The sequence below is a fragment of the Condylostylus longicornis genome, unplaced genomic scaffold, assembly GCF_029603195.1.
Source record: "Condylostylus longicornis isolate FDR11 unplaced genomic scaffold, ASM2960319v2 ptg000048l, whole genome shotgun sequence".
Taxonomy (NCBI): domain Eukaryota; kingdom Metazoa; phylum Arthropoda; class Insecta; order Diptera; family Dolichopodidae; genus Condylostylus; species Condylostylus longicornis.
In genome coordinates, this window is record NW_026578017.1 from 17,384,907 (window position 1) to 17,407,049 (window position 22,143).

The 22,143-nt window shown below is 23.6% G+C and overlaps 1 protein-coding gene across 1 annotated transcript; it reads right to left on the reverse strand.

The window, feature by feature from the left end:
* Window positions 1-765: 765 nt before the first annotated feature.
* LOC129610890 (uncharacterized) lies at window positions 766-21,168 on the reverse strand. Its single transcript, XM_055523670.1, has 6 exons — window positions 21,094-21,168; window positions 2,192-2,332; window positions 1,354-1,892; window positions 1,114-1,217; window positions 931-1,023; window positions 766-866 (listed from the first exon to the last, which is right to left on the reverse strand). Exons 1-6 carry the CDS (start codon window positions 21,166-21,168, stop codon window positions 766-768), a joined length of 1,053 nt encoding a protein of 350 aa, XP_055379645.1.
* Between the last annotated feature and the right edge of the window lie 975 nt (window positions 21,169-22,143).

Genomic DNA, 22,143 nt, shown 5'->3' on the forward strand with positions numbered 1-22,143 from the left:
TTCTACCATTTCCATAATCACAATGAATTTAGAACGCTGAATTAAAGCCATTGATATAGAAATCGGAAAACTCTGTACTCGCCGTTATATCATTGAAAAAAAAAATTTTTTAATCCACATTTGTGCCATCTGTTGGAATTTGGCAATAACTTTTATTATCCACTTATATTCCATGTATATTGGTTTGGGTCTAAAATTGGACTAATCTTATGTTAGTCTCCAATAAAAGGTTTTTGTACGGAATAATATTATTTTATATATGAAAACTGTTATACATTAATTTAAATTGTAATAAAACAGATTTTACTAGATTTTTATCAAAAAATTTAATATTAAATGGTTTATGTTTCTGCTAAAAGATAAACCATATAAACTGTTATTTCTTCAAATGCAAATTTAAATTTCATGATGATCATAATATAATATTATTTTCGTCAGTATTTTGTCAAAATTTACATCCATATTCTGTTAGTCGCATCACTTGAACCATCACGGGTTGTTGCGATTTGCTAATATTGTTCGTTCTGCCGAAAAAAATTTTTTAAAACTTAATTGAATTTAGAAAACTTGTACTCAACCCAATAAAAATTATTACGATAGTGCCATGACAATTAAAAATTTTCTTTAATTTTGTCTCACTAATATCATTCACAAGTTCTTCGTTTTGTTGAAAGTGTAGTTTAAACATTAAAAAAAACAACAAACACGCTTTTTTTATTTTAATATTAATTCAAATTTATTAATTAATATAATTGTAAATTTTGCTTATGATACAACGTAATCAAAACTGAAACCAGTTTCTGGAGCATTGATGTCATATAATTCATCGGCATTAAAAACTATACTCAACGGCCCAGGATTAAACGCTAAAATTACAAATGCATAAATTTATGGACTGAAAAATAAAAAATTTAAAATATGACAACTTACATGTTACTTGCTCATTATTTAAAATATCTCCACAATAATAAGTAGCGCGTACATTTGATGTAGTAAGCGTACTTAATGGTATCATTAGGAAATCTAAAATATAAAAGATAATAAATTATAGCGATATTCTTGGTTATTTTTTGATAAATCCTTTAAAATTTTAAATTACAATAAAATTCTAACCTTCATATCTGCCAGGGGTTTGTATTTGTGGATAACAATTATTGTCCACATTTATTCCTTGTGCATTTGGTAGAAAACCAATATTAAAGCTTCGTGGAGTTAATCTGCACGATGAATAATTTTTGTATAAGGCAACAAAATGTATAACAATTAAATCACAAGTTTTATAAATAAAAAGCTTACTTTTAAACAAAATGTAGTGCTTTTGCTAATAAAAAAAAAGCAAAAATTAATACTTACCTTAGGTTTTGAGTATTAACATTTCTTCGGAAACAAATTGCATATCTCATGTTACCAGGATAAACACCATTCCCATTATTATAATTAAAAGAACTGATTGTTCCTGTAGCCTCTGGATAATATTGTGTACAACCATTTGGTGCTATTCTAAATCCATCTTTATAAAATGTACGTGGACTTATTTCATTATTAAACCAGGTTCTAGATGGTATTGGAAAAATATTATTAACCGCAGTACTAAATCCATCAACTAAACTACGTAATGGTGATCCCAAAGAACATTCAAGTTGTGTTACTTGTAAATTCCAATTTGGTTGAGCAATTCCTGCCCCACGAGCTGCTATCGTAATTGTTATATCTTTGGTTGTATCACCAGCAGTTCTATTAAAAGGTATATAAATATGTTGCCTGGTATCTGTACCACAAAGACGAAATTGTCCAATTTGTAAAATATCACTCATACATTGTGGATACTGAAGATTATTTGAACTTGATGGTAAAGTAGGTGGAAGTAGATTTATGTCGAAATCAACACGTAACTTTTATAAAAAAAAATATTTTTTTTTAATTAGATAACAAAATATAATTTCTAATTTTATTCAAGAGAGGAAGGGCTGCTAATATTTTGTTGTGCACTCAAACTTTATTAAAATCAAATTTTTAAAATAATTTTTGTTTAAATTAATTGGTGTTTATCACAAAGTTCGTGCGAGCTTATAAAAAATATTTGAGAATTTTTCTTGAAGTAATGCGAACAATATTGATAGAACTATTTTTTTTCTGATAAAATAAGTTACTTTCCAATCGGCCTGAATACTCAAACTTTAATTTTACTTACTTGACAGACACTTAAACTTTTAGCTCTTATTGTATATCTACAAACACTTGGAATATTACTTGTTGGTGTTGAAAGTGTTAAATATTTTGAAGCAGATGATCTTCCACAAGCTAATCTTATATTTAAGTTAGCCTCACCAAACTTGTTCCCAATTATAATTAAGGCGTAAAAACTAAATAAAAATTCAATTAGTTTTAACATATTCTTTTATTTTTTTCTTATTGAAACAAGATTTTTTTCTTTAAAATTAGCACCGATACTAAAATTATTAACTTATTTTTAACTCTTATATACTTATTTGTATACGATTGAATTTTCAATTCGAAAACAACACTAAATTGAGTAAATAATAACCAATAATAAATCGAATAACAATATCTTATCAAAGTCTCTTACATAATTTGAAACAATTAGATGTCTACAGTGATGTTTAACAGGATCAGATAAAATTTTTTAAGATATAAAAGTTTTGTACAATAGAGAAATAGACAGAAAGAAAATTATAAGTAGAATGTTGCAATATTGAACAACACCAACAATTTTTAATTAGTCATTGAAAAAATAAAGGTGTACAAAATTATTTTACTTTCTACATTTTCGATGATATCATTTTTCATAGAAATTAAATAGAATTTTTTGTGACATTGACCTATAATTCTTATAATGGTAAAGTAACACGAAAAAAAGTATTTAGGTATCATTTAAGGTACCGTCGAAACAATTTAACATGAAAATTTTATCAAAAACTTATGGCAGTATCTTAACCTTGTTCTGATTTCTTTTTCAGTTGCTTAATTTAATATTTATTATGCCACCGAAAAAAATAGTGAGTCCAATTTTTCTTTTTTTTTTGAAAACTTATCTGAATTAAAAACATGAATGTTGATTACATGAGACAAGATGTTTTAATTGTTGTATGGAAGAAGAATGTGAATTTATACATATTTATTATATACAGTGATATTTCGCAACCACAAGAGTGTACTATGTAATTGCAAAAGAAAATTTCTTAACTCATATTCTATTAATTTTTGTGCAATTGTATGTTGATTTGCTTAGTGATTTCAATAAGGTTTTAGTTAGATTCTGTCTATCGGATGATATTATTACTTATTTAATTTTATCTTATAATTCATGACACATGTAAAAGTTCATTTACATATTAAAAATGTATTTATTCCTTATTCCAATTAAAATATTCTTTTGATTTCGTTGTTGCAGATTGTAGATTGTAGAATGGGGCGATGATGCACTGCAACCTAAAAGATCTATTATCGCCCCACCATCAGCGCTCAGTGTCCCGCCTAGAGCAACCCCTCGAGACCCACACTTTTGAAGAATCCGAACAAATTTTTCGAAGGGTTGTCCCACAACGGCATGTCCACCAGCCAGGGACCGCGCAAGCTGAATGCGGTTCCTATATTTTAATTCGTTATTGAATGCGGTTCCTATATTTTAATGAAAGTTGCATTTAACAGATACATATATATTTTATAACAGATGTGTTATATTTACGTAATTATGAACAAAATGTAGAAGAGTGCTCAAATAACTCAAATGAACAAAATAGTGTCAAATAACTTAAATAAACAAAGTACTATATATCTATAGCCACAAAGCTGAAGTTATTTTCCGAAAATAATTTCCGATCATTCCTTCCACATAAACTTCATATATAAATTTGAAAATTTATTTTTAATTTACTCGAGCTTGGTGGCATGATAAATATATGAATATGGAATTATTTCAATGTATAGAAGAGTATTGAAATGTTCCTATAAATTTGGAATGGAAATCAAACTCAACAAACCAATTATTTACATACACTTATACATGTACATATATACTTGAAAATTTTTGATTAAAACCAGTTTTCTCAACCTAATATTATTTTTTGCGGTCATATTTAAAATAGATTCAATTTATATATTAAGTAGTTGTTAATTGTTAAGATATTGAAAAAACTCTAAATTTAGCTCATTGTGTTAAACTCTAACTATCTTAAAATTTTCCTATTTTAAAATTTTTTGTAATTATTTTTCGCATATTATCACAACATTCAAACCTTTTCAAAATCACAATATTGTAGAAATCAAAAATATGTATATGTGAATGTATACGGTATAAACTAAAAAATAATATAAATGACGAATATAATAAATAACAACAATAAACATCCTGTTGATTTGATAAATCTTCCTAATCTAATACCCATAACTTTTTTGAATAACTTTTTAATAAAATTTTCTAATTTAAAAATAAATTTTAAATTAAACTTTATTTTAGTTTATTTTCCTTTTTAGATTTTTGTTTATTTTTTTTACTTTCTATATTATTGCTCTTCAATTAAAAATAACAGAATAGAAAAAAAAACAACAAACAACGAACAATAAAATGAAAATAATAAATAAACTTCGTTATATTTTCAACACTAACCACATCATAATATTAATTAAATCAACAACAACAACAAAAACAACAATAACACAAGTTGAAAAAAGGGAAATAGAAAAAAAAAGACCGTTTAAAAAATACGGTATAGTAAATCTAAATTCTCAAGTTTCGAAAAAAAAGAAATATGTGTACATAATATTAGGTCCCTGCTTTACGCCATACACACAAACAATCATAATAGATGTACATGTATGTATTTAAGGATATATGGTATGATATGATTTGAATTTACATGTATGAATTCATTTTGAACAAATAGTAGCTATAAAGTAGCATACTTCTTTTACAAATATAGGAAGATAGAACGTTGTATTAGTTCCATGAGAACTGATCAAATCAGTAACAAAAATAATAATTAAATAAACCTTATAAATATTTTAATAGGGTACATTCTAACCAAGTATGATACACATAAAATTTTTGAATTTACGAACATGCATGTACGCTTACATAAACATATTAATATTAGAATAAAACGTATAGTGTATATTAGTTTTAATATGAAATATGTTGGTAATAAAGAAATAAATAAATTCAATAAAAGCGAGTATTATTAAATTTTGCTGATTATAAAATATTCGTATTACAACAATATTAAATGCAATATTATTAATTTCTCTATATTTAACAATGACAACACACATAAAAAACATGCCACATCCTAACAGGATTCAGGAACACGATGTTTCTACACACATCCATAATTATTTTGTATGAATGAAAATCACACTATTGTGATATTTTAGTACTGCATTCATATTCATATCAAATAATAAACTATTGAATATGAATATGACTACAAAAGAGATGGATTAAAGAGAGAAAGAGATTGAGATGGAGAGATAGAGAATAATAAATTCTAAATTTAAGTACAAATTGCTTGCAATTCTTAAAAAAAATAAAAACAAATTTACAAAAAAAAACGAGAAAAAATAGAGTTGACCGTGTCAACTTTGTGATACCCGAACGAATTTGCTATCTTATCTGCGAATAAATATGTCATAGCTGACTATGGGATAGACTATATAACTTTAAGTTAACTTAAAATTGTATGGCAGCTATCAGAAGGAACCAAACAATTTCAACTACTTTTATCAAACACATTGGCCCAACTAATATATTCGATTGTGTGAAATTTCAATACAAAATCTTTTACAGTTTCTAAGATATAGTCAAATATTATTATAATATTATTATAATATCTAAGATATATCAAATATTATTATTTATTATAATATTATTATAATCGACGCTGATCAAAAACATACACTTGAGTCTATATCTCAGAGCATTATTTCTTAGCGTTACAAAAGGTAAGGCAATTCGTGTTTACTTCATGAAAAGACCAACTTTTGGTACACCAATATTCAATGGTCCCAATCAAAGTACCGAAAGCATTAGTTTCAGAAATAAAACATACTCTTTTATCCACCCTCATTGTATTTTAACTTGTTATTTTGATTGCCCATTATGAAAATGAAAGAAGTTTAACATTATTTTTAAACAAACAACAAAATATATGCCAATATTCAAATTAAATTTTAATTTATTTTTGATATTATCAGGATGTCTTTTTCCCTAATTATTTATCAAGTTAAACATGTTATTTTACTTTCAATTAATTATTCAATTTTCCATAGTATACACATGTCTGCTTCTGCAAATAGCATTTTTTTTTTTATTATCATCCTAGTTTTCATCGAAATTATTGAACAATAATTCGTTTTGTCCCAAATAATATTCAAAGCATCAGTTTAAAATTTTTCAATTTTCCAATTCAAAGTATATGTATCAGGATAGTTATCCTGAAATTGATTTGCTTAAATTTTTTAGCGAAAAATCTTTTTATTTCACTCATTATTCACAAAATTTTACCTACAAAATGTGTACCGTGCGATAATTTTGATATGGACAAAATTTTCTATATAAATCAAAAGAAAGGGTAAAAATATCATTGAAAAATATAGAATTTTCGTAATACATATACAATATAATTCCAATTACCTATTAGTAAAAAAATTTCTATATAAATTAATTCCCATGTATAGGTACACACTACACACTAATTATATAATATCTCTAAAAGATCTCTATTATTGAAGGATAAGCTGTATAGAAATAATATTCGCATAATACGAAGGCAAAAAGCCATAATATTACATACATATATACATATGTATATAATTTCGTATATTTTTGAAATTAATGGCGATGAAAGTAGAAATAAATATGGGATTGAAAAAAATTCAATTTAAATTAGAATTTTTCTTTTTAAAGGATTTTATATAAATTTTAAAAAACTGAAATTTGTACATTATTTTTATGCATACTTTGCGATTATATTACCATAATATAAAATATAATAAAAGGATATACGGTCAATAGAACTACTTTTATTGTGCAATTTAATAGCACAAAAAAAATATAAGCAAAATAAATCATTCGCAAAAAAATAAATTTAAAATTTTATATTAAATAGAAAATTATAAATAATTATTATTATTTATCTAATAATAAATTGAGTACATAAAATGCTTTATAAAGAGAAAATATATAATTTAAATTTTATATATATATACATATGGATTATTAACATTATTATATACATAACATTATATTTTGTGTTTTAATGCAATATTTACAGTAAATTGACCTTCAATCAATTATATTATATTAGAATATTAATGAAACTTAATGAAATATTTTTGTGTACTGTGAATTTTATGAGGTCTAAATAAAAAATATAAAATTATATTGAATTAACAATAATTGTTTTATTGATTAAAGGTCAAGTTATAATTTTATATTCTACGAGTTCAAAAGAAGTGTTCTATATTAGTGCATCTGCGCTAACAATAATTTTATAGCTACGCCCAAATGATACTTGCAAAATTTCAGATTTTTTTTTTTGTAATGTCTATGAAAAGTGGTGAATTAAACTTTAAGATTCACAGAATAATTCTAAATTTAAGTTTGAATACGTGTTCGTTTTACATTCAACTGGAGTGCAGTGTAGCTTTTAATATTATGTGTATCTAATTTCCAGTACAAGTTTTCAATTAATGAACTCCTATAATAATAGATAGTTTTCAATTTATGAGCCTATAGAATCCTTTAATAATAGATTGGGTTAATATCAATATTAATTAATATTAATTATCTTCTATTTAGAATTTTAAAATAGGCCGGTATGTAATGCTAATGCATAAATGAACGGTTGCACTGTACATCCAATTCTTTACAGGTACAATACCTTATTTAAAATTACATAATTGTAGTTTTAACTCTTTAATTTATTTTCTAATTTAACTATAGTTGAGTTCTATAATTTTTATTTAATGTAAAATATGCAAATTCTTAATATGATTTGCTTATAATAATTTTGTGAAAAACAGAAATAATAATTTTTTAACTATTTTTTTAGTTTAAATTCCTTGTGTAAGTAATCTCTTTATTATTTAAGTTGAGGAAATTGAATCCTTCGATCCTGTAATATTATACATAAAGAAATAACTAAATAAAAACAATTTTGAATTTTCTTTAAGAGTTTGAAAATTCATTCATCCTTGCTCATAAAGTCTTCATAACACATAGATCGTAATTGGTGTGGAAAAATATTGTCATTTTCTTCCAGTTATTTTTTCTTTTAACATATTAATCCTTTTAGTCTGGAATAATTTTAATAACCATAAAAATATCATATTTGTCTTAAATAAAAGTTAAAAATTTAAATTTATTTTAAATATTTTTTTATTTTATTTTTTGCTCTAATATTATAAATAGAGAAAACGAATGAAATTGTACATATTACGAGAGAAGAGAAAACAAAAAAAATAGCAACATATAGAAAATTTTTAAAACCATTTTTTATTTTGCTTTTTTTCATATTAGTTTTTTTTTATATTTTACACTCATACAAGTAACATAAAAAGGATAACATTATGTCGACGACCTACAACTATAATGATAATTACATTTAAAATGTAAGAATATTAAAAATAGAAAGAGAAGAGAAAAAATGAAGGAAAATAAATAAAATTCCCACACATCATTATATTATATTATATTTAATATTAGTAAAATAAACATATCTACATGTTTACATACAAGTACACATATTATATTATACTCCTATATACAGATGTTATAAAAATATAAAGGATCTACTAATTTTATCATATTTTGATGTACAAGGATAGCACGCTGTGTTCATAAATTTTAAGAAGGAAAATAAAATATAAAGAAAAAAAATGTATGTAAATTTTGTATATAATTATATATGTAGAATAAGGATATTCACATATACATAATATGTATGTACATAATATATAGCTTGTATAAAAGAAGATGATTCATTAAGGACTAAGTAAATTTTTGGTTGTAGTTATGAATAATTTTCCGGATCTAAGAGAAAGTCTTGTCTTTAAAAAAAAGTTTTTCTTCTCCAGAGTATAAGTCTTATCTAATTTATGTTAAGCTTAATTTACTCCGTAATTGAATAGTAGAATGGAAGAGTTTAGAGTTACAAAATCAAATTAAATTTTTTTAACAAATTGTATAAAACAAATTTGCAATATAAAAATGAATTTTACTACCAAAAATTATTCTACATATTTAAGAGTAATATTACTACATAAGCGTATCTTCCTTACGTTCGTAGAGTAAATTGTATAAGAGTATGTTAAGAGAACTTATATTTAAAATAATAAAATTATAATTTTTGTCAAGTTAAAATTGTAAAATTAATAACTCAAAATTGTTAAGGTGAAATTATAGAATTAACCTCGAAAAACTGTCATATTTACTTAAAACAAAAACAACAAACGTGTGGTGGTGGATTTTTTCATTTGATTCTAGAAATTTCCCATTCACTCTTATAACAATTAACTCTAAAGCATTTTGCATTACGTATACCTTCTGGAATACAACCTGATAATAATAAATATTTTATATTAACCCTAAAATGAAGACACACTGCCGTTTTTAATAGTTTTTGGGCCAAAATTATTTCTATTTTTGAGGGAATAAAATACATTTAATAAAAATATAAGAAGTTACTGTAAATGAGAATAAAGTTTTGTAGATTTTGTCTCTAAATAATTTACAACTAAAATTTTTTTGGAGTTCCTACGAAACTCAAAGTCATTCTAGGACTAATTGTATGAAAACAACTATCTAATCTCTATTGAAATTACCGTAATCGTATTTATTGAATATTCTTTTATTTTGTACACATAAACATAAATATTTTAAATTTACTTACATTTACATAATATAATATCCTCTTAACGAAAATTAATAATGTCTACATAAGTATGTAAACTAATATAAACGGTTAAATATTTCTAAAAATTTAGATCTTTACGTATGCACGTATGTATAAGTGTTCAGACTTTTATATATTTTAATGATGATACAAATTTAAGGTTTTAGAAATGTATGCTAACTTTAATAATATCAGCACATCCATATACATATTTTACTTGTATAATATATAAAAAATCCGTATGGTACATAAACATACTATGAGCACTCACCTTTAGGTATAAAACAGCACAATCCATTTAAGATTAAAAAATAAAGAGAACTATTTTACGTGATCAATTCGTTTAATATTAAAAAAATAAGAATAAAAATCAAATTTTTATTTCTTATATACACAATAATTAAAAGTACACTTAATATATTTGTAATTTAGTTTTTTATGTTTATTAATTATTATATTTTAGTTTTAATTTAAAAATATTGCAGATTTACATGTTACAAATATTGAGGTATACTTAATGTTATTAATTGGCTTTCAAATATTTATTACCTATTTTATAATATTTATTAACCCCTATTTGCAACGTTACTATTTTCGAAAAAATGCTTGGTATTTATACCCGTACGAACGTACATAATATGTTCTAAGGGTATACTAAATTTGCTAGAAGTCTATTTAAATTGGGTGTGATCGAGACAGTAGCTCGGATAGCCCCCTTCAACTTCAAAAGTTATTTGCCTATATCTCAGAAATTATTGAAGCTATAATATCGAAACCTCGCGAAAGCAAATATTTTATTAGAATCCCTCGACTCCTTGTGGTAGCTGCCATTGAACTTTTCAATCACTCAAGTCACTGGGTTATAACTTGTAAATTTTTGAACCTATTTTTGTGAAAGCTGTTAAGATATCTTAAGATAACAACTTTTAAAGTTATTTGACTAGATTTCTATTGAAATTTCAGTATTGAAATTCCGCACAAGCAAATTATTTTATTAGGGTTCTTGTATTTGATAAAACTAGTTCAAGTTTCTCAACTTGTGGTGGTGTGAATGCAACTCAACTGTAAAACGTATTTAGTCTTGTAATATGAAAACTATTGAAATTAAAATGCTAAAATTTTGAACGAAACTAGGATTACGCTGGTACGTTGTAGCAATTAACACACAGCACTTAAAATCATTCAATCGTACGGGCATCGCAGAGTTGACAAGGTATATATAACTTTACCTATTCTCGTTTTAAATTAAATTTTATATGACTGAAGAATTTAAAAATGATTTGGCTTTTCTATATCTTTTGAAATGTAAATTCTTTTCTAATTGTTTAGAATTTAACTGATATAAGCCGAAGCGCAATTGCGTGAAGACTTGAAGAATGTAGAAGATTTTCTCACACAAAATTTCAATGTAATATACAAAACCCTTTTATGATAATTTAAATTTGATAATTTTTAAGTGGAAAAATATTTAATTTTTTAAAATAAAAGATTAATTTGATATACTGTTCATTTTTTCAAATTATTATTATATAGCCTTACACACTGCTTGCTCCATATAGATACATCATATAATCGAAATTAGTTTTATGAAGCTTTTGCATGCATATTCATATAATATGGGTAGATATATGAGGTATGGTACAAAATCGTTCATTATAATAAATACAAATAATTCAGTATACCTAGATATGTATACATATAAATCTACATATGTGTGTATGTAATTAAATAAATAATATAAATAAATGGACTGTATATGTATATGTATACCATATTATTGTATATTATTTTTGCTCTAATATCGAAAAATTTTATAAAAAAGGATATTATACAGCTATTTAAATATTCCATTCAGGATAATTCATGCTAGTTTAACACTGTCATTGGCATATTTATGTTTTAAATAAAACAAAAAAAAATACAAAAGGAAATGCAAAAAATAAATAGTATGAGAATGTGGAAATACAATAACATTCAATGAATGAATATTGTAATGGAATCGTCCTTGCAATTTTGTATATAAGTAATATTCATATATGTAGAAATTTTAATACAAACATATACATAAAACTAGATGTATTTAATACGTGCATACGCAATTACATATAATTTTTGTCATATTTATTTAATTACGGTGCTATTTTATATTTATAACAATATAACATATTAAATATTCATATAATAAAAGATGTATAAGTATATACAGGTAGTAAGTCTGTAAGAGCAGTTATAAATCTGAAATAAATGTGTATATTATATTGTTTATGTACATAAAATATAAATTTTATATGAATACTATACGTCATATATAAATACCATAATATATAATATGGAATATATGGCATATATTGAAACTATTACATAATAGCAGCTTTAAGCTAAAATGGTTTAATTACAGAATTTCTGTACTTAGATAATTTGAGATAAATTTTTTTATCAAGTAATTTTAGTTTATGTTTTAAATAAAAATAGACACAATTTTACGTTTTATACATGTATATGATCTGGTTTTTTTAAAAGCGCTATAAGTCCATTTATTCATGTATTGAGATATTTAAGGTTTTGTATTCGAACCAATTTAAAAGTATTGGATATAATAACATAATTTGTATATTGCATGTCTTAGTGGAATTATATTTAATTTGTTATTGTAACTGTATAGAAAAGGTGTCTATAACTCATCAAAATTACAATTAACTTAGTCTTTTTAAAAAGTGGAGTTATATCACTTTAAAAAAAAAACTAGCTATATGTAGATATGAGCGTAGATATACTCGTTTTCAAACTACAGCCTGTTTAAAAAGAAGGTAACAAATTTTTCCTGTTTATAATTTCGGAACCATGTATCATAAAGTAACTGTCTATATTCAGTAAATTGTGAATGAAGACATTCTTCTAAAAATACAAACTTATTCTTCATACATAATTATAGATAGAATTTATTTTAGTTGGCTTGATATTTCTAATGAAATAATTCATTTCAAGATTCTACAATAAAAGTGCTTCGTACTATATTCTGAAATTTTTAACTTTAATTTTTTAACTTTATACTATATTTTACGTAAGACATTTTGGGTTCTGTGGCACACGCAATTTTTATATATATGGCATTCTAATTGATTAATTGTATATTGTGTATAAAATATCCATATATATGCACTTATGTTATTATATTATAATTTTATCATAAATTAAAAAGCATATACAAACATGCATTTAGCTATTTGTGCCGTTGCAACATTGACATAAATTTACGACAATATAGAATACTGTCTTTATTTCAATATTTGAAATCTATCTATAATATATGTGTACATTATAGTATGTTATACATATTTTATACATTTGGCGGTGTGTAAAATTATTTGTTAATTTTATTACAACTTATATATGCATTATTTTGTAATATATTGCAATTATACAGCATTAGTGATAATTTGTTGAAATTTATTTTATAACTACAATGTAAATTTTTTTTTATTTTACATATATGTACATACGCAATTTTAATAGTATCTTAAGATTAAAAAACAATTTGCAATTTACTAATTTTATAGATATTTTAAATAATATTTTAAATAATATTTTTTGTGGGTCTGCATTATAGATAATGTAAGAAAATATTATTGGAAATAGAACAGAGCTTTAGAAAATTTCATTGTCTGTGTAAATAATTTGCTTCTTTTAGTTTAGACTTGATATGGTTTTAGCTGGAAAATATAGGAAATTTGATTATATTAGTTATATCTCAAAACAAATTAAAAAAATTTTTTTTTCTTGTAAATATTTTCCTATCGCAATCTAAAATTTTGTACTGTAATTAAATTTAATCATGAAATTCTTTTATTGTGTGAGTGTTTTCCTTAATTTTTGTTCCTATTCTAAAAATATGCAAAAATTTAGTATAAATTATATTAAAAAAATAATATTCATATCAAAAAAAAGTATAGTTATTCCGACAAAGCTTTAGCAGCCGATGACCTAATCAATATTTTTAAGCTGCATTAAATATAAATAAAGTAAAAGTTTTTATATTGTTGAAAGGAAATGTTCTACTTTACAAGCCATTACTTCAATTCGGTTTATATATATATATTTTATATAAATTTTCTGGGCATTTTTCAGTGTCCAAAATTTCATATTTTTGATTTTATTTAAAAAAGGATATTGCATATATAATTTTCTATAGATAAGTACATTATGTGAACAGAAAAACATGCTTTTAATATTTGATATCTACTATATATAGAAATACGTAATAAAGGATATGTATAACAGTTTAACTTTATTTATTTCGGAAATGTTTGATTTCATGTTAAGTATGTAACAATGGTCATTTTGTTAAAATTTAATGAGAACACAAAAAAAGCAGAAGAGAAAAAAGGAAATGAGAGAAGGAAAATTTTGTAATATTTTTGTGCTCTGATATTATAGGGCTTATCTATATAATATTATATGTAAAAGAAATACTATATAAGCCACATATATATAATTATGTAATATTAATGTTATGATAAAACTTTTGTAACAAAAATATTGTAATTAACATATTGACAATATTTTGTTAAAAAATTTGTTTTTTTTTATTATCGAGCTGTGTAAATAATAAATTTTTTAAAAATTATAATTTTTAAATATAATTTTATATTTGAAAAATCTTTACATAAATATTTCTATATATGTAGATAAGTATATTATATAAATGTGAGTGAATATTAAGTTTAAATACAATAAACAATACTCGTAATTCGAAATTTAGAAATATTCAAGGTCTTTTTTTTTGTTGAATAGTTTAGAACCAAAATAAATATGACCAAATTTCAGTTTCCAATTAATTGAATATAAGCAGAAATGAAAATTTATGGATAATTATTATTCAAAACTTACTTATTTACAGGTATCATATTAATATCGGCGTGAAATACATTCAGTTTTCAAATTATATAATTTAAAATATTCGAAAAATCTTGTCTGAAATAAAATATTTTAAAATTATTCCAAATTTTATCTATTATATCTATTTTATCTATTATACGTACTATATCAAATATTACAAGGTATACAACAACATATACCATTGGTTAGAAGATCGAAAATCAGTAAAACTTTTATTCAGGACTGGGTGTCAAAATTTAAGAGTTCCCGAATTCCAAGGATTCTAACCAATTTTCACGAAATTTTTATCTATCTTCAATTAATTTTTGAAGTTTTTTTGATTATAACTTCCGTTCTGAACAAAAAGGAGCTTAAAAAAAACAGTTTCTGAAACGCCTAGTAAAGGACTTAAAATAGACATGCTGTTTGGTTCTGTATTTTATGTACCTTCGGAATTTCAAGAATTCGAACTTTAACGAAAATCAAATTTTTCTCTTGTTTTCAGTTTTTTCTTACTAGATAATTTCGTAAAAAATTTTGCGAAACCTTGAAATTTTTTTTTTGTAGAATTTTTCCCAGCTTCTTAAGCTTTAATTTAAGTCTTTAAATATTAAAAGTATTTTTATGGTACAGAAAATATAGCACAAAAAGCATTTCTATTACAAGATTTTAAAGGCCCTATTTTTCACTATTTTTGATTTTTATTGATTTTAAGCGCTTTATTAAACAGTTAATATTTTTATGAGCCGTTATTTCAAAAAAAAAAATCTGAATTTTTATATTTTTATTGAAATTTAACAAATAACAATAAAATTGAAACGAAATTTCATACAAACTTTTTAATTGAAAAACAAAAATTAAATTTAAAAAATTTGAAATTTTTGAAAAGAAAAACTAGAATTTTTTATTACTAAAAACAAAAATAAATCTAGTAATCAAAAAATTTTTTTCGAAACTTTTCTTGGTAAAGAAAATTGATAGGTTTTTTATTTTTCCCAATTTTTATAAGAAATGGTACCTATATGGTTTAAAATTTTTAAATGCATTTTTCTCGGATTGGGTGCAATTTAAAAATTTTAAAAAAATATTTTCGAAATTTAGACTCCATTTGGCATCTAAAGTTATTGAAATTAACCAGATGGAGCGAATTTTTAAAGACATTCCGTACAAATTTTGACATTTATTCTAATAGAAAAAAATTTTTTTAATAGGAAAATTTAATATTTTTTTTAACAAAATGGAGTTTGTAAATGATATGCTATTAACATTCTGAATTTATTAAAAAATTAATAAATAATTTAATGGGATTAATAAATTTCAAACAAATTTTATAGAAAAACTAAAATTGGTATACGGTTGATGTGATTAAAGAGGTGTTCCGGTAAAGCAATTAATTTAAAATATGCGATTGAATAGAAATGTATAAATTTGAAAGAAGAAAAACATAAAATTCATAAAAACATTCAAATGTCTTTATAATTAAAAAGTTACGAAGTCTGTCCAAAGAATCTTAATAAAGATCGAATGCCAGAATTTTTGGATTTGATATCTTGTAATATTTACATTGCTATTTGAAATGCCACAATTATTTCGATAAATTCAACCGTATTAAATAAAATATTTAATTAGTGTTATAAATGTACCCTTACTTTTATTGTTGATACATTTAGAATTCAATGAATATTTTCTTCTCACCATCTTTCTGTTCCTCTATTTTCTCATATTATTTAAATGAGCAGCCACTCTAAATGAAAACACAATAACCAGTAATACCATTTCGATTTTCAATTAATTTTCATTTTTGGAATTCTATACCAGTAATACCTATATTGCACAAAATAAAATTCCATTCAGATCATTCAAATTCAATCAAATCATTTTCTAAATTTTTATTTTAAATTGCATTTAATAAAATTTATAATAGATATTGAAAATTTTTAGACACGAACATTATCATTTCAACAATTTATGCAATCAATGATTTTGTATACAAGTATACGAGAACGTCATGAAAAAAAAAACGTCATGTTGCTCTCAAAACCTAATTAAAAATTTTTGTATTGAATAGAATTTCTAAGAAATCAAACAGTTTTAACACAAAAGCCAATTTAATCGACTTTTATTTTTTAATGTTAAAATTTCTGACTGAGTTTTCTCTTATTTTCATCGTGAATTTTTATAATCTATAATATAGCTAGAATTTTTTATTTTTTTTTTTGTTTTAAAGGGCGAAAAAATTAACCAACTTTATCGAATAATTAAACTTTTTTATACTCTTTTATATTTTCTGTTCATTTTGGTAAATTTTCTTTCATTTTTTGTTTTTCGTTTTGTCGGAAAAGGATATTGAATTTCTTCTTTATATTTATTCCATTTCCAATTTTAATTTTTTTATATTTTTAGTTGGTTTTCATTTTTCTTTTTATGTTTTTTTTTTTTACGAAATTCATTGTTCAAAATTAACCAGTTGTTGTTCAAAAAGCAACAGAGAGAAAATGAAAAACTTTTATACTTTAATTTTTTTTTCTTCTTGTTTCTTTACTTTTAATAAAAATTACCAAGATTGTTTTATATAATAATTATATTTATAGCAATCTACCACGCTACAATGCCACACTACAGTATCCCATTTATCCTTCATCATTCTTTTAAAGAACTTTATTGCTAATGTATAAAAGAGGTGAAAAAGAAAGAATAAAAAAAAAGTAGAATAGGAGACGTATAGAGAGCAAAAAACTGTAAAAGAGAAAACAACAAAGTCATTCTCACCTTTCTGGATTTCACTTTAATTTTTTAGCAAATTTACCATTGTGAGTGTTTTTAAAATATACTTATAATGTTGTAACAGTTTAGCTTTCTTATACTGTTTGAGTAAAATTTTGTAAATCTTGATTTATACAAATTTGAGGTTTGGTTGCTTCACTGTTACTCCATAATTGTTCCTACTATTTGGTCCATATAGTGAAAACATTTTTTAGTTATGAATAAAAAGGACATTTTGCTTAAATTGACTTAAAAAATTTCCATTATACGCGCATAGTTTAAAAATTCCCAAAAAAATGATCTAAAACGAAATGGAAAATTGTTTTTCTAATTAAAGAATTTTGTGTTATTTTTGATTCACCTCAATCAAATTAACGATATTTTATAAAATTATGGTGAAAATTCTTTTAGTTTTATACAGACACTTTCTAAATAAAGAAATGGCGATCTCTTTCTTTAAGAGTGTTTAGTTTTTTAGTATTTTTATTTTTTCTTTTTCATATACTTTTTGTGTTGTAAGTAAAGAAAAGGTATCTTAATGAAGAATGACAACTAATAAAGATGAGAAAAATGAATCAAGTCTTTTAATTTCAATTTATATAAAGAATGTGAGAGGAAAACAAAAAAAAAAAATCAGCAAATGTTTGCATTAAAATTGCTTATATTGACCGTTTCGAAAATTTTCAAAGTATTTTTTGGTATTAAGTAAAGTTTTGTTGAATTAGAAATTAAAAATAATATGAAAAAATCTGTCAGTCTTATTTCTAATTGCATACTTCGGGTCAAATATGACTCTGAATATAAATTATGTTGAAATTTGATTTTACAAAGAAAATAACGAATTCGTCAGATTTAATTTTAAAAGACGTGTTGCGTATTTTTAGGCCTATCCTTAAGATTTTTTTTATTTATTTGGGATAATTAAAGTGATTTTTTTACTAACACTTGAGTAAATTTTCTGATTAGTTCTAAAAATCTTTAAAAGTTATTCACTATATTATTTTTTTTTGCTAAAAATTCAGGGCAAAACCGAAAAAAAAAATAATTTTTGGCATCGAACGCTTCTTGAGACCATTTTTCATCTCTGCGGTTGTCCGTGTTCTGGGCGAAGCAAGACCGGTCATGTAACGCAGATGTGTTAATGTGCGATGGGACTGGACGATATATAGAAAATTAGTATCGGAGATTCGGATAGATTCCTCAAGAGAACTAATTGGCTTAAATAGGCCATTTGTAACTGTACGCTTAATGACGGCCTGTTGATCACGGGATAGTGGTAGCAAAATGGCACATTGGGGTGTGGTAAATTATATAAGTATCCGAACATTTGTTTTTAGTCCCAAAAAAAAAAAAAAATATTTTCTAATTGAAAAACATAACTAAAATCTTAAATCATAAATCCAACACGATTTTAAAGTAAGCAATTGCACGGCGGAATGCCGGTCATTATAAAATATGTAGGTGAAAAGTTTCTAACAACAAATCTTGTTTTAATCCTAGAACTTCAATCGAAGATGAAGCTTTCCTTTATAGGACATTACTTTACATAAATCTTTTTAAATTTATTTGGTTTAGACATCTGCCCATTTACAAAATACATTATAATTAATTGAGGAATGTTAACGAAAAAAAAAAGAAAAAAATCAAATGTAAGGAAATGAAATAAACTGTAAATGAGCTTAGTAAACTTAAACTTGATGAATGAATCACTTTTATATTTTATTCATTAGTTATTTTCACATTCAAACAAAAGTCCATCTTTTTATTTTTACTCTTAATTTTCTCTTTAATGGACGCTGTAACACCTCGAATACTTTGATGTTATTAGAAAGTAGCAAATTGTTGAAAACATATAAAGAATTTTTGTATATCGCAAAACTTTCTTATTTTTAGATTCTTAAATATGTTAGCATTTAAAATTTTATTTCTTTTACTGTTTAAACAAAAATTGATTATTTATTTTCAATTCAAAATAGCAAAAAAGCTTGTACAGAGTGTATTATAAATAGAATGATAAAATATTCAATGATTTTTTTTATAAACTAAGGCTATCACAATTTTCAATTTCTGCCGCCAATTCATTATAAATTTTGCATGCAACGTTGTACACTAAGTCGACGTAAGAAAGTAAAATTTCACGGTGTATTTGCCTTGTGGTTAACGATGTCATGCTTATTAAACCTATAGCTCTTGACGATTGAATTCTTATTTTATCAGTATTTCTTGCATTACTTAATATGTTTGAGTATTTTTATTAACATTTGGATTGATATTCGTGTTTGTATTGTTGATTATTATTAAATTTACCTGTATCGCAAGTTTATTATATTATATAAGTTAATTTATGGGTAGTATTTGTTTTTCATAATAAATCAATTTGAAGTCTTATTTTCGTAACCTTACTAATTTTTAATGGCCATATTCTACTTTTTTTGTAATAAACTAATATGTTTCAAAAATCTGTTTCCCGTATTAGGTGATTTGATTCGAAAATAACACAACAATTTGCATTTTATTAAAAATAAAATATTTAAAACACGGAATCAGATTTTTGACCAAAGTCAAAGTGTATGACAATTAAAACTATTATCATTATAGTTCTTAAGATTCATTAATCATTCTATTTAGTCAGTTTGAAATTAAATACTAAAAACAAATATCAAATATTTTTTATAATATTCCGAAAATATTTGAAGAATTTTTTTATTATTTAAATTTCATTACCAATGAACTTTTTTTAAATGGTTCCATTTACATAACACATAAATCAAAACACAAAGTAATGTTCAGAAAATTATTTACATTTTCTGTTTCTCTATAAATTTTATGGGAATACTAAGTATATAGGTTTATAGATTATAGTATAAGTAGCTATACATAATTACGTATGTATGTAAACCGGTTGTATTGAAATTTCTTGAATTTTTTTACAGTTTTTCACATAGTATCTTTTAAAACATTTTGATTTACATAAGAGATGAATGTTTATTTAAAAAAAAGAAACTGTGCGATATTTTTGTAATTGTTTTTTAATTACTTAGTTCACTGAACTCATTAGATAAAAACAAAAAAGAATATTTATAAATATGGCTCTAATGTTCGATCTGTAATAATCTTTTTCAACACGTTCTAAGTATTTTTTTTTTCATATTCAATTTATAATTTAATGATAAATAAAAAGTAAACCATTTAACAATAAATGGGTAGATGTTTTTTGTATAACATCATTATTTGTCGAATGTTTCTATGTCCTACCTTATAAAATTTTGAAATTTATTGCGTTTATATCGAAATTACTCAAAACAGTTACGTATAACAGAATTAGAACCAACTTGTAGGTGTTTGTTTTTGTAAATTTCGAATTTTTTCAAATTAACAACACTAAGAGATTGAATTTAATAAATCAAAAATTTTCTTTTACAAATAAAAGAAATGTATGTATCAATAATTTCATTTAATTTAGGTCAGGGCTAATTAAATAAACATTTTCTGTTAACATCAATTTTTTATTTATCTTTATATTATCTGAAAAGTTTTATCATACCATAGAATTGATATTCTCCGTTACATTACGATTTACTAATATTGTTGTAATGATAAAATTTGGAGATAAATTCATTTTGATTGGAAAATTTATATTTTATATACAACTTGTTTAAATTTTGTACATAAGTACACATACACAAGTCTTCTTATTTACAAGCAATATAAAGTAATATCTGTAAATGAAAAATAAATTAAAAAAAAATTCGAGCATGTCAAGTTAATTCTATGCAATTAAGGGCCGATGAATTAATTTCAAAATAAATTAATTATCTAGTTAAAAGTCACACAACATGTCTTTAAATACAGTAAAATTCTATGTCTCACATACATATGTTTACCTACATTCTTTGAACTTCATATTGCAGTAAAATCGTTCTTAAATCTTATTCTACTTAATTAATGCGCTTTTTAATTCGATTTGAACATACACAAGCATAAATTGGAGCATAAATTTCTGTGCTACAATTAAAAAATGTAAAATTATCTTAAATATTGTTATACGGGATATTCAGTAATATTCATTTCTGACTCTTTATATATATTACAATATAGGAACATATAATATTACTTTTGACTTTGATTATTATTCCATTTTTATTTTTTATGAATATTCAATAAATTCTTATTAAAGGAAATGAACTACAAAAACCAATCATTTTCTATTCTAATGAAATTCTAACACTTCAATCTCTAATGGTTTATTTTGTTTTTTGTTTTTGTTTTTTCTAGGGAATGTAACAGATTTTGCCCAACAAAAAATATATATAGGAGAAATAAATAAAAACTGTAAAAATAAAAAACTTCTTTTCCAGAAAATCATGTTACAAAATTGAACCAATTTCATTATACATACATTGTGCTTTGTCTTATATATTTGTACGCCATGAACTTACAAAAAGAATTTGAAAAACTACTACAACACTTCCAAATTAAGATATTACTTTGGTATTGATAAAAAAAAAACAGAATTGTAAATAAGAATCAATATAAATGAAAATATTCAGCATAACTTAAAATATTCGTCGTTTTTATGTATAGTATATAGGTA